General features: G+C 42.1%; 1 protein-coding gene across 3 annotated transcripts; it reads right to left on the bottom strand.

The window, feature by feature from the left end:
• Positions 1 to 2,984: 2,984 nt before the first annotated feature.
• On the bottom strand, positions 2,985 to 11,670 carry LOC141953093 (uncharacterized). Of its 3 annotated transcripts, none has more exons than XM_074891377.1 (2): positions 11,299 to 11,670; positions 2,985 to 5,247 (listed from the first exon to the last, which is right to left on the bottom strand). In XM_074891377.1, the coding sequence occupies exons 1-2, from the start codon at positions 11,347 to 11,349 to the stop codon at positions 3,892 to 3,894; spliced, it is 1,407 nt and encodes a 468-aa protein (XP_074747478.1). In that variant the 5' UTR covers positions 11,350 to 11,670; the 3' UTR covers positions 2,985 to 3,891. The 3 variants fall into 3 exon arrangements, with proteins under 3 accessions (XP_074747478.1, XP_074747480.1, XP_074747479.1); XM_074891379.1 differs by having other exon boundaries at positions 11,288 to 11,657; XM_074891378.1 differs by lacking the exon at positions 11,299 to 11,670 and adding an exon at positions 7,778 to 7,859.
• Positions 11,671 to 12,067: the final 397 nt, after the last annotated feature.

Genomic DNA, 12,067 nt, shown 5'->3' with positions numbered 1-12,067 from the left:
ATTTCATACTTAGTACTGAATGAAGGCCGAGGTTCCCAAATGCATGCGGTATGAATTACACCAATGGAAGGGGAGTTTTCATGGGCAAGAATCAGTATTTGAGTGATGTGGGAGGAACCGCATTAAGTCACAGTGGAGCAGTGTCTCTTGAATACAAGGCTAGAGTCTTAAGTACTCGGTTTTCCACCTTTATTCACACAAACTTACTTTGAAAAGGTGTTTGTAGTCAGGGATTTTATCAACTGGAAGCCAGATTCACAGCTCTTGATTCAAACCACACTGGGGCATAAATGATGATCTCTTAGAGCTTTTGTTGTCTCACTCAAAAGTGAAAAAAACTTACATGAAACAGAAAGCTTTCAGTAACTTGTCTTGAAACCGAGTTCTCATCATTCTTAATGTGGGAGTAACTATACTGTGTATGATCTGTGCAATAACTCAGCTTATTCTAAAGGAGCCATGTGATGATGGGCCACCTATAAAACACTGCATTAACTTTGAAAGATTACTTTACAGCAGGAATTTAGACAAGGAACATACCAGAAATGTCCTTGTACCCAAATCAGTGAAATATGGAGTAAATACTTGGACTGCAAGATGAGTGGAAAACGGGCTGGCCTGCCAAGCTCAAAGAGTGGTCATCGGTGATACAAAATCTAACTGGTAACCAGTTAAGAGAAGAGTTCTTTAGGGGCTAGAATTGGTTAACTACTGTATTAGTGACCTTTATTATGTGGAGTCCACGCTCAGCAATTTTCCAACAATACTAATTTGGAGAGGAAGGAGAAACAGTCAATATGCGTGAGAATAGGGAATGCTATTCTGAGGGCGCTCGACAAACCAGACAAGTGGGCTCACAGAAATCTCATGAAGTTTAATCAAAGCAAATGCACCATCCTGCACCTGAAACAATCCCCCCACACAACAGGCAGGCTGGAGCCAACTAGATGGAAAGCAGCTTTACAGGAAAGGACCTGGGAATGCTGTTGCACAGCAAATGGAACAGGATTCAGCCCTTCTGACAAAGGTGGCCAACTGTACACTGAGCTGTACTAGCCACGAGTTCAAGGGGAGAGATTCTTCACCTCTGTTCTGTGCTCAAGGCTACATCTGAGTCTAATGTTGAGTTCCCCAGTACAAAACAAACTGACACACTGGAGCAAGTCCTGTGAGAACCCGAAGAGATGGACAGGGAAGTGGAGTACAAGATGTCTGAGAAACTGAGAACTGAGTTCAGCCTTCCAGAGAGTGGTGGGGAAAGGGAAGGTGGCCATGGCAAGGGGTGGGGAGGTACTGCTACTGCCTCCAGCTACAGAGTAAGAAGGTACAGAAGAGGCAAAGTCAGACTCCTGTCAACAGCACGCAGCAGGTCAAGAGCCAATGGTCACAAACTGCAAGAGAAATTCCAACTAGCTCTTCTCCACCGTGAGGGTAGTTTAAGACTGGAACAGGTTACCCAGAAAGACTGTGTCCAGCTTACCTAGACAAAGTCCTGAGCAAACCATGAGACCTTACCCTGCTTTGAGCAGGCAGTTGGCCTTCCAGATGCCCCTTCAAAACTACATGAGTCTGAACTTCTAAATGGACCTCTGGCCAAGCAAGACAGTACCGCTGCAGCAGGCACCTCTGGTGTTAATACAGCTGCCAGAGTTTGTTGATACAGACTTTGGGAGATGCTGCTGTCACTGCAAAGCAAATACTACAGTTTCTTAAAAGCTGTGAAGTACTAGTTGGAAAGGGATTCTGCCACAAGTCTTTTGGAAGTTGCAGAAAATTTTAAACAAATTCAGAACTCTAAATTCTACTTTTCTGCATTGTCCCATAGTATGCAAGCAGAAAAGCATGATGAAAAGCATCCAATACACACTACACTGCTCTTCTACCCTTTTAGTTTTATAAATGAAGTTTCAGCCTGTTACATAGCAGCTGATGAATATTACAAACACAATTAGTAAACAGTTATTTACAGACTGTCTCTTGAAGACTTCCAAGTAAAAGTTCCACCTGGACATTTCCTAGCTAACGATACTAATCCACTAATGACAGAGCTCTTTAAGGACATAGATATGTGCCTCCACAAAACAGATGAAGGAATGAAAACATGACACTGGTGTAAAAACTAAAAAAAGCATCTCTGCTCTCACATGCACACATCTGTCACACACTGAAGTGTCATACTATTAATGCACCCAGATGTCCCTTCATAGGAGAGTTCTAATACATTCCCAGATCAGTACAATGCACATAGCTTTGGGGTGTTAGCAAACAGAAAAAATATGACTGAAACTCTGAAACTACAGTAAGCAAATGTTTCTTGTTTGCTTTGCTTCCCGTCTGAGTCTTCAGCAGAAGTTAGTAACTTCTTGGCACTATTTTTAGATAGAGGTTGGAAAAGATGCAGCTTCTGTACCCTTACACCTACATAAAGAAACAACATAATTCAACTTACCCATGATGTAAAGGACTAAAAGCCACCCGATGTCTAATTTTCACAAAGAAACAGTTTGTTATGAGGCTTCAACGTCCCAGGAAAAAAAAAAAAAAAAACAAAAACCTCTTATGTATCAGTTGTTCATCCATCCATCTTTACACCTGGAAATAGCCTTCTTTTCAGTTCACAACAGTCTCCTTTTTCTTCAACATCAATCTGTATTCCATGCCTCTGTTTTAAAGCTTTCCAACATGCCTCAGCACTTACCACTTAAGTAATTCAGAACAGCTGTGGGTAACAAAAGAAGGATCACCCTCAAAAACCCAGGTGACAGTCATTTGGATCAGCAGGACTCTTAACAGCTATGTTTAGTGTTACACTACATTACCACTTTAACAAAGACTATTTCCAAGAATACAAGGGGTTCCTTTTTTTTTTTTTTACAATTGAAACTGGTAGATTTTACTCAATTACTTTCACAACGTATTTACCTTTTACTCAACTTGGCACATACAAATTTTGTACCCAAACAATGACATACACACTGCAAGAATTAAGCAACGTTACCTTTAATACTAATGACTGTAGTTGTATTTTTTGTACATAGGTTGAAAACTGTGTATAGCCTTTTGCATTATTTGAATCAACTGAGAAATACTAAACAGACTCATTTTACATTTTCCAGAAGAAGTAATACCATCTGCTCTGATCCTTGGTATCATTAAATGACTTTTGGCTCTGCTACAAATTCCCATCTCCGTTAAGAAGAAATACCTCTAACAAGCAGCAGTTCCAGTGCAACAGCTGATGTGTTTTCTTATCCTGCCTCTGTGATTATAATGAGTTACAGTGTTAATGCCAATGCAGCTCTTCATCTCAGAGATGCTGTCCCAGGCCATCTTTTAATAGGCACCACTAAACATAGCTGTATTTTTTTTAACCATCAAGTACTTCAAAGATACAAATAACCAAAAAACAATTAATTCTTTCTTCAGGTAGTTTATAGGTTCACTGTACTACCTAAATCATATCTGAAGATGAGTAAAGAAAAATAGAGAAAGTTGGAAATCGGTACACCAAATTTCTAATTTCTGCACGGTCATTCCCTAGGCCTTGAAGAACACCCTTTCATAGTTACTGGCACGTGAAAGAGTTATCTTCTCCCTGTGCCTCAGCTCTCACATCTGACACAGTTGCAGTAGAGACTTTACCTGAGGAACCCAGTTCTTAACCGGCACTAGACCACTGTGGACTCTCACAAGGTACCTTGATTTGGTTCACAAATCAAACGCATTTACCTTTGTACAGTACATAAAAGGGCTGTTCTCCTAAATCTCTGTAAGATGTAAGCTTCATGTGGAAGTGATTTTAATATGACCTTTAAATTATATCCTCTGCCTCCCCATGATACAGGTAGCTCTCCACCTTCCCTCCTTACAACCGAGGTTTCGCTTGTGAGCTTACAGTACGGTTTGATACAGCACCTTGTTAACATTCACAATTAATGATGAATTATATCTCCACAGTGTTGTATCCCTGATGAGGGATTCTCTGGGAAGGTTTCCTTGAAGGGGCACCCGACAGTGATAAATGAGGGCGACATCCATGGGAACATTCACACTGTTCCCATAAGCACGCAGGACAGAGTGGACTGAAGTCTGGATCACCTTTCGTGGATCAATTATCATTTTCCTGGGATTGATTACATCTTTCCTGTCAGGCTCCCTGTGTACATGCTGTAGTATGTTAACACCCGGCACAGTGTTCCAGGATGAAATGTTGAACACATGAGTAGATATGGTTTCTGGGAAGATATGGTTCTCAAAGAGGAAAATGCCAGTCCCTGGGTTTTGCTCCTGAAGACTGCTCATCATTGTTATCCAGTCTGGGTGCTTAAGGGGAAGAATTATTTCATCAGCATCATTAAGAACCACAAACTTGCTCCTCTGCATGTTACGGTATATACAGTCATTTAGAGCTGTGATTTGTCCGTAGTAGCCAATGTGTGTTCCATCTTGCATAAAGTGCCACTTAGAAGAAACCTTGAGGTGTGAGTTTATTGGCCAGGGAATTACCTCTACAGTTCCTTCTTCCATATAAAACTTCAAGACTTTCTCCATCAGCTGGCTGCAGTTGTTCTTGTAGATCACCACTTTCTGTACCCCAAGAATCTTGTACATTTCTATACTCTGTATAAACTGCAAGACATTGTTGTAATTTCCAAACATGGCAGAGATGCATACAGTGAAGTCAACAGAAAAGGTCTCAGCCTTGCGGTTTTTAATTTCAAACCTTGGCAGCTGGTCAATATTTCCATGTGGAGACTGATGAATTGATACATGTGTTGGATCACAGTTTTCGGGTTCCAAACAAACTATATCTGCTGCACCGTAAGGAAATCCAAATCTATCTGAGTGAACATCAATTTTTGCTTTTGATACATATATCTTCCCATTGGGCTGACAGCAGAACCAGCAGTATAGTTGTTTTACATCTTCGTGGTGAACAATCCCAATCACACGAGTGGTTTTACTTTCTCTGTCATCGAAGTATGGGGCTATAATAAAAGTTCTGTTATCTTTTAATGGTGTTATTGTGCTATTGGTAATTTTCCCTCTACATCTGCTACCTTCTTGAATTATTTTTGGCAGGTGAGAAAGTCTCTGTAACCTAAGATAAGAAAGTGTGACCATTGAAGTTAGAGTAATAATGCACACAGCAGCAGCAAAGTAAGATTTTTTCCCACCACACAACATTTTGATTGTATCTAAATGCTGATGCAAATTTCTTTGTCCTTGTACTTTATGCTGCCGCATCTGCAGAAGAGAAAATATGTAGTATGAGATAATACTGACTCGCGATCATTGCTCAAGAATTTCACAAACAAGATGGGGGCAAATCTCTATCACTGTGCACTAACATAATCAAAGACTCAGCTACTGTGCTTTTATGAAAATCCTATCACAGAACACGCATTTAATGGGATGGAGAATACTGTATGTGACACTGAATGCCTCTATGTGTCGGATGTGTGGAACAGTTTCTGTACATGGAGGGTTCTGTGAGAGAACATGATAGAGGTCTACATACAGGAGAACAAAGAGTCATTATTCATTATTTTCTATAATCCACATTCTAGAACATCCAATTAAATAATTAGACAGTAGTTTTAAAAGCAAAAAAAAAGTTGCTTTTTTTTTTACCCTACACAATGTACATGTAAATTATACATGCAAAAAACCTCAACCTGACTTCTCACAGACAAGTTAGGGGCAGATATATAAATTAAATTTATACAGAATTAATCAAGTTCAGAGATTGTGCATGATGGTCCAGATACAATGTGTAAGGTATAATTCCCTAATTTGCAGTTCACCACAGATGCGAAAATACATACAGAGGAAGGTCAATTCATATAATTCAACAGAAGACAGGTGAAATCTATGTGGGTACAAAACTTCTCAGTTTATCAGCTCTACCCTACTTAGCACTGTACAAGGCAGAGCTTGCAGGGAAAGTCGCCTCATATGATGCTTGCTAGAGATCTGGGCCTCCTCACACTGCATTAATGCTGGCTCAGCTCCTGGCAGAGTTTGGGGGTCAGGTCTTAAACTCTTGCTGCTGCAGGAACAGACAGGCATTCCTGAGTACCTGGAGGGCCAGTCTTTAGCAGCACTCATGGACTAGCAAGTGTTAATGCCTGACAGAGAGCTCATGGCACCCTCAAGCAGCAATTTCTGCAAGTGGAACTCGGATTAAAGTTTCCTCCACAAATTAATCTTTTGACATCCAGATAAAATCCATAAACAGTAAGGTGACAGCAAGTCTTTTCAAAGGCCTGCTTGCACCACAGACATTCTTGGAGGAAGAGTGCCCCAGATTAATCAAATTCATGTTAGATCAGAAAACCGGACTGGTAGAAGACAATACCCCTGCCAGCGAGACTGCCAGCGAGAAGTGTGTGGTAAAATGCCAAGATGGAATAAACTGATTCTATTGCACAAGATGAAGAAAATGTTTCTAGTAGGCATGTCATTGCTGCATAAAGCCAGCTGCTGAGACAAAAAATCATACCATTAAAAGACCCAAATTTCTAGGTATACATCTTATAGCTAAAACAGGTAGCAATGTCATAGGTGTACACAGATATTGGAAGACTCACATATTTCTTGTCCTTTCATTTACTTCTAAAGACTCTTAATAAAATCACTTGCTCAAGTACTTAGTAATCTAAGTATCTTCAGAGAGTATGCACATGCTAAGTATCTAACAGTATTTTTCCAAAGCATATTAATCATTCTAAAATAATAAGTAAACCTAATTTTTTTTTTTTTTTCCGCATTTCATACATTGTCTAAAGCTATTTTGAGAGCCTCTATCTTGGTACTGTTTTGTGATGGAACAGAAAACTAGCATTTTCAGAAAGTAGTAAGTAAGATACAAAATTAAAAAGAACCTAAATCCATACTTTTGATCCAGATATCATACTCAGCAGCTTCATCACTCTGGAAGTGCTTAAACTCACTGGCAACTTCACTGCTTGGCTTCAAAAATTCCCCTAGGGTCTGGTTTTCTGCTTAAACAGTGTGTTTTCCAAGCAGTAAGATCTAGCTGCTGAATCTCAACTAAGTTCAGGCAAAAAATAATTGTCCACGCCTTCAGAATAATGTGCAATATTTTCACAATTGCTCTTTCCTGAAAAAGCAACGTAAGGAAAACTATGGTCACAACATAGCCCTTAAAACGCCCCATTTGCCAAGGCTGGTATGACTTATAGCAGCCTTTCCTAGCTACCAAGAAATTGCTTTACAGACCAGAACAGTCATAGGACACCAGAAATCTCACTACATAGCACCAGGCACAAAGCAGAACAGCAGCAATCACCGACTTGTCTCTGAAATGGCGAGTGTCCCCACAGAAGTCATTAGAATTTAAAGCAGAACTGCGGAGCCCGCTACTGTCATACAACCTTCTGCTGGAGATTTGCCACTGAGAACAACTCAAATTTTGCAAGACTTTTTATTAAATATTCTGAAGTCAGACAAAAAGTTTCCCCTGAGCGTTCTTATTCCCAGGTTGTTATGTATTTTAGCATTCTTGCAACACAGAGTAGGTCACATTTAACACTTTTTCCTCAGTCTTATCTATTTATGACTTAAAATATTGGTCAGTCTTACAGAGTAAACAGTTTTTACTAAACAAATATCAAAACATGTCAACATTAAACAACACAATTCATGTATTACCTGTTAGCTCTACTTTTGCTAGCTATAAATAATGAACAATTAAAAAAAATAATCTTTTCAACTGTGTTTTGAACAGTGAACATTGGAAAGGAAAAAGTACCTTTTAAAGCAGATAGCTGAGTGAAGTTCTGTTCAGTCCTCCATTTATTTTTTGCTAAAGCATAATCTGCAAATTGTTTATTCTAACCAGATAAAAACATAAATATTTTTAAGATAAATTGCAAGAATTGTTCAATACAGAATAATACTGAGGAAAAAAAAAAATGCTGGTACAGCACCTAAGACACTTGCTGACACATTTATTTCAGATGGTTGGTATTCTTTAATGTCAGTAACAGCAGCCACACCTACCAGAAAAACAAGTTTTCCTTCTCTTGAGCAATGCATAGTTGCCTCCCCAGAACTTAATTTAAATTACAAACTTGAGTGTGGAGTTGTTGAAGCAAATCACACCTAGCTGCTCAGGTGATTTTTTTAAGGCTACTTAAGCTTCCTTCTGGAAATTAATCCTGCATGTTGATGTATTTGCAGTTTACACACATACTTAAAGAGAACTAGAAAAATATACTATATATCTGTATTTCTTGGGCAATCTTCTTTTTGGTAACATACTATAGGCCTAATAGGTAAATACATATTCTCATGAGGAACTGTGAAAGAGATCTGAAACAACAGCAGACTCTAGAAGCAGAAGAGCAAAATACAGAACTCAAGACACACCGAACACAGAATCTTGAAGAAAATATGTAATTATTTGAGGAGTGAAATTCATAGTTTTCCCAACATGAGTCATGAATTTTGATCCCCCGAAACTAACAGCAGATACGCAGTCAGAAAATACATAAAGTCAGATTAATTAGGAACGTTTATATTTCCTCAATATAAAAAGTACTTGGCAAATTTTAACTTCAAGAATATGCTTCCATCTTATTTAGAAGAGTTTATTTTATAATAACAACAATAATTCAATCCTGTTTTGTGCCTTTTATTTCCAATTACTATTCAAATAGAACACGATACAAATTATGCAGATTTGCTTTAATACTAAATTTAGCTAATGGTATCAATGGCTACTTTGCACCAGTTTGGTTTTTTTCAGTATTCCCCTTAACAGTAAAGAGCTTTTCTTCCTCCCTGTTGCATTTATGGACTGCAGTCATATCACCTTCCAGTCTTCATCTTTGCTACTCTTTCATTAAACAAGACAAGCTGTTCTAATACCATTTCATAAGAAACACTCTTCCTTGACCAGTTTCTTCTGTGCAGTTGGCCTGGTTTCAATTAATCTCTAGCACAGAAGACTAGAAATGTCTGTTCCTTGTCCATTTGTACATGACAGTTGCTGGAAATTTTCATTCTTAACATATGCTAGGATTGTATTTTTTGCAGATGCACCACACTGCACAGATCTATCTGAGCTTGTCATCATCTGAAGATTAATACATCTACCCAGTCTTTCAGCCAAGTGCTGTTACACAATGTGTTTTCTTCTGCAGCAAGGTGTAATAAAGAGCTCTTGTCCCAGTCAGGTTTAGGTTGGACAGGACCTTCAAAGATCATCTAGTTCCAACCCCTCTGCTGTTGGTCAGGGACATCTTTCACTAGATCAAGTTGCTCAAATTAATCACATTTCTCCTTATTTATTTTGTCATAGCCCTTCTAAAATCTACTCTAAAACCTTGTATGTGACCAAGACTGCACTTACAAACTTGTGTATACTTAAATCTTTTTCTCCCTTCCTAAACCGAGGAACCGCTCATGCTTTCTTTTGCCACGTTATACTACTATGCTCACGACACATTTATTAAACACCCTTTATAGGTTCTTCAGTAGCTTGTCTGTCTTCTTAGAATTCTGGAATGGAAATTACTCAGTATCACCTTCCAACTGGAATCTGTTTTTACCTTTGCTGTACAACTTCTATTTTCAGACCTTCTTTTCTGCCATCTTTCTTTAGTAAGACACTAACACAATTAGTGTTGCCCTTACTAAAAGGTGGAACAAAGTGCTAATTTAGTTCAAGAGACATTCCTAGGTCATTATTAATCTCTCCCACATCTTCTCTGCACTGTGGCCTTCTTCTGTAATTTGTTTTCTTTGCATTGAGACAGCTAAAGACCTTTTATGCTGCTCATTTCAGTATCTTTGCAATGTCTATACTGAGTGTAATTTTTGGTAACTCTCAGCTTTATCTCCCAATCTAGGGTGAGGCTAGTGGGCAACAGACGACAGGTGACTGCGAAGTTTCAGTTGCTAATACGCAGCATGAGCTTCAGTGGTATAGGAACAATAAACAGCCTAACCCTTGGTGTATCCAGGGTCTAACTAAAAAGCCACCACTAACAAATAGCCTTATTAATTATTTATGGAAAAAGTTATTCTCCATCCTCTGATTTATCGTTTTTGCCAAAAGTAACAACAGAAACCAATGGTGCTTAAATAAAAATTCCAAAGACTAACAGTCATTGACCATCTTTATCTAGATTGTCTTTCTTTTGCTAGTTTATCTTTTTCAGAAAGACTCTTTGAAACACCAGTGTCCTTCCTCTCTTATACGATCCAAAGTCAGAAGTACATCGTTTGAAGGATTAAACTGCAGGCAGTATTATTCCACTATTTGTAAAATATTGCTCTAAAAAATTAAGCTGGCTGTTTCTACTCTAAATACAAAGAAGGTAAACCAGACCAATAGACAGTGTTGCTATATACTTAATTTGTGCCGTTTAAACTGACAAACCACACATTTCCCTGTACAGTCATAAACTTCTTTGTAATAATCTGCTGTATAACCTGAAGCCAAATTTCTCCTACTGTAAACAATTAAGACTCTGTGGCCTTTGAAAAGAATATCAGACAAAGTAAAAACTGCACGACAACATTTAAAAGATTGTTATTTCAACTTTTTGTCTTTCACATCGTACTTGTTCCAGCTGGAACAGAGTTAATTTTCCTCACAGTAGCTCGTGGGGTGCTGTGTTTTGGATTTGTGACCAAATCAGTGTTCAAAACACACTGATGTTTTAGCTACCACTGAACAGCGCCTACACAGCGTCAAGGTCTTTTCTGTTTCTCACGCTGCTCCCCCCCCGGCCCGTCCCAGCAGTAGAGCGGCACAAGAAGCTCACAGGGGACACAGCCGGGTCTGCTGAACCAAACTGACCAAAGGCCTCTTCCACACCACATGCTGCCATGCTGGGGGAGGAGGAGGAAGGGGGAGACACGCAGCATTATGGCATTTACCTTCCCAAGTCACCATTACATGTGATGAAGCCTTGTTTTCCTGGAAATGGCTAAAAACCTGCCTGTTTATGGGAAACAGTGAATAAATTCCTTATTTTGCTTTGCTTGCACACGCTACTTTGCTTCACCTCAACCCACGTGTTTTCTCACGTTTGCCCTTCAGGTTCTCTTCCTCCATCCCACTGCTGGGGTGGGGGGAGCGAGCGAGCGGCTGTGTGGTGCTCAGCGGCCTACCAGGGTTAACCCGCAGCACAGGCAGACACCACTCCTTCAAGGAGTTACGCATTCCTTAAATCCAAAATTAAGCCCCAGGCTTGGCATGTATTCAGCTGGATACTTCAAACATCTGGGCTGTACAATTAATACATACCTTTAACTTACCATTAAGTGGTCAGCACCAGTACCCAAAACGCTGCTACTGCTGACCCCCATCTCATTTGCTGTTTCTCGAGTGGAAATAGTCCCGCGCCTGTCGAGCCTCCGCAGGTGACGCCAGTGCCGGGACCCAACCGGAGCCGCGGCCCGACGCCCTCCTCGGTCCCAGCCGTCGGACCGGCCCAACACGCCCCCGGCAGCGCGCCGGCCCCCCGCGGCCCCCGGCCCGGGGTTCGCCCTGCCCGGCGCGGGGGGAGGCCGCCGGCGCCCCGAGAAGCTGGGCCGGGGCACCGGAGCCCCCGCGCCCCCTCGGCGACAGCGGAACGGCGAGACCGGCCCCGCGCCGCCGCGGCCCCGGCACCTACCGCCCGGAGAGGCGGCGGCGGCGGCAGGCGGGGGGACCTCGCGGGCGCCCGCCCGGGCCCGGGTCTCGGCGCACCGGGGCCGCTCTGGCGCCGGCGGGGGGTCGGCGGGCGGCGAGCCGCGCTCCCCGGGACCCGCCCCCCCCGCGCCTCGGCTGCTCCCGCCACCGCCGCAGGTCCCCCGGGGTCGCCTGTGGGGGAGCCCCGCGCCGGGCCCCGGGGTGCGGCAGCGCGGCCTGTCCCGGGGGGCTGATGCGGGCGGGACGGGCGCGGGGCCGCCGTCCGGGCCGTGCGGGAGCAGGGCCGGGCGCGGCCGAGCCGTGCGGGAGGGGCCCGGCCCGGCCCGGCGGCTCCGGGGGCGCCGCTCGCCCTGTCCGGCTGCCGCGCCCCTGAGGCGCCTCCCCCCGCGGCCT

The sequence above is a fragment of the Strix uralensis genome, chromosome 21 (assembly GCF_047716275.1).
Source record: "Strix uralensis isolate ZFMK-TIS-50842 chromosome 21, bStrUra1, whole genome shotgun sequence".
NCBI classification, from domain to species: Eukaryota; Metazoa; Chordata; class Aves; order Strigiformes; family Strigidae; genus Strix; species Strix uralensis.
This window is presented reverse-complemented; position numbering and strand designations above follow the sequence as displayed.

Coding starts and splice junctions, on each gene's coding strand:
- LOC141953093 (XM_074891377.1), bottom strand. CDS start 11,349: ATGGGGGTCAGCAGTAGCAGCGTTTTGGGTACTGGTGCTGACCACTTA. Junction 5,248..11,298: donor CTGGTGCTGACCACTTAATG/GTAAGTTAAAGG, acceptor TCTCTTCTGCAG/ATGCGGCAGCATAAAGTACA.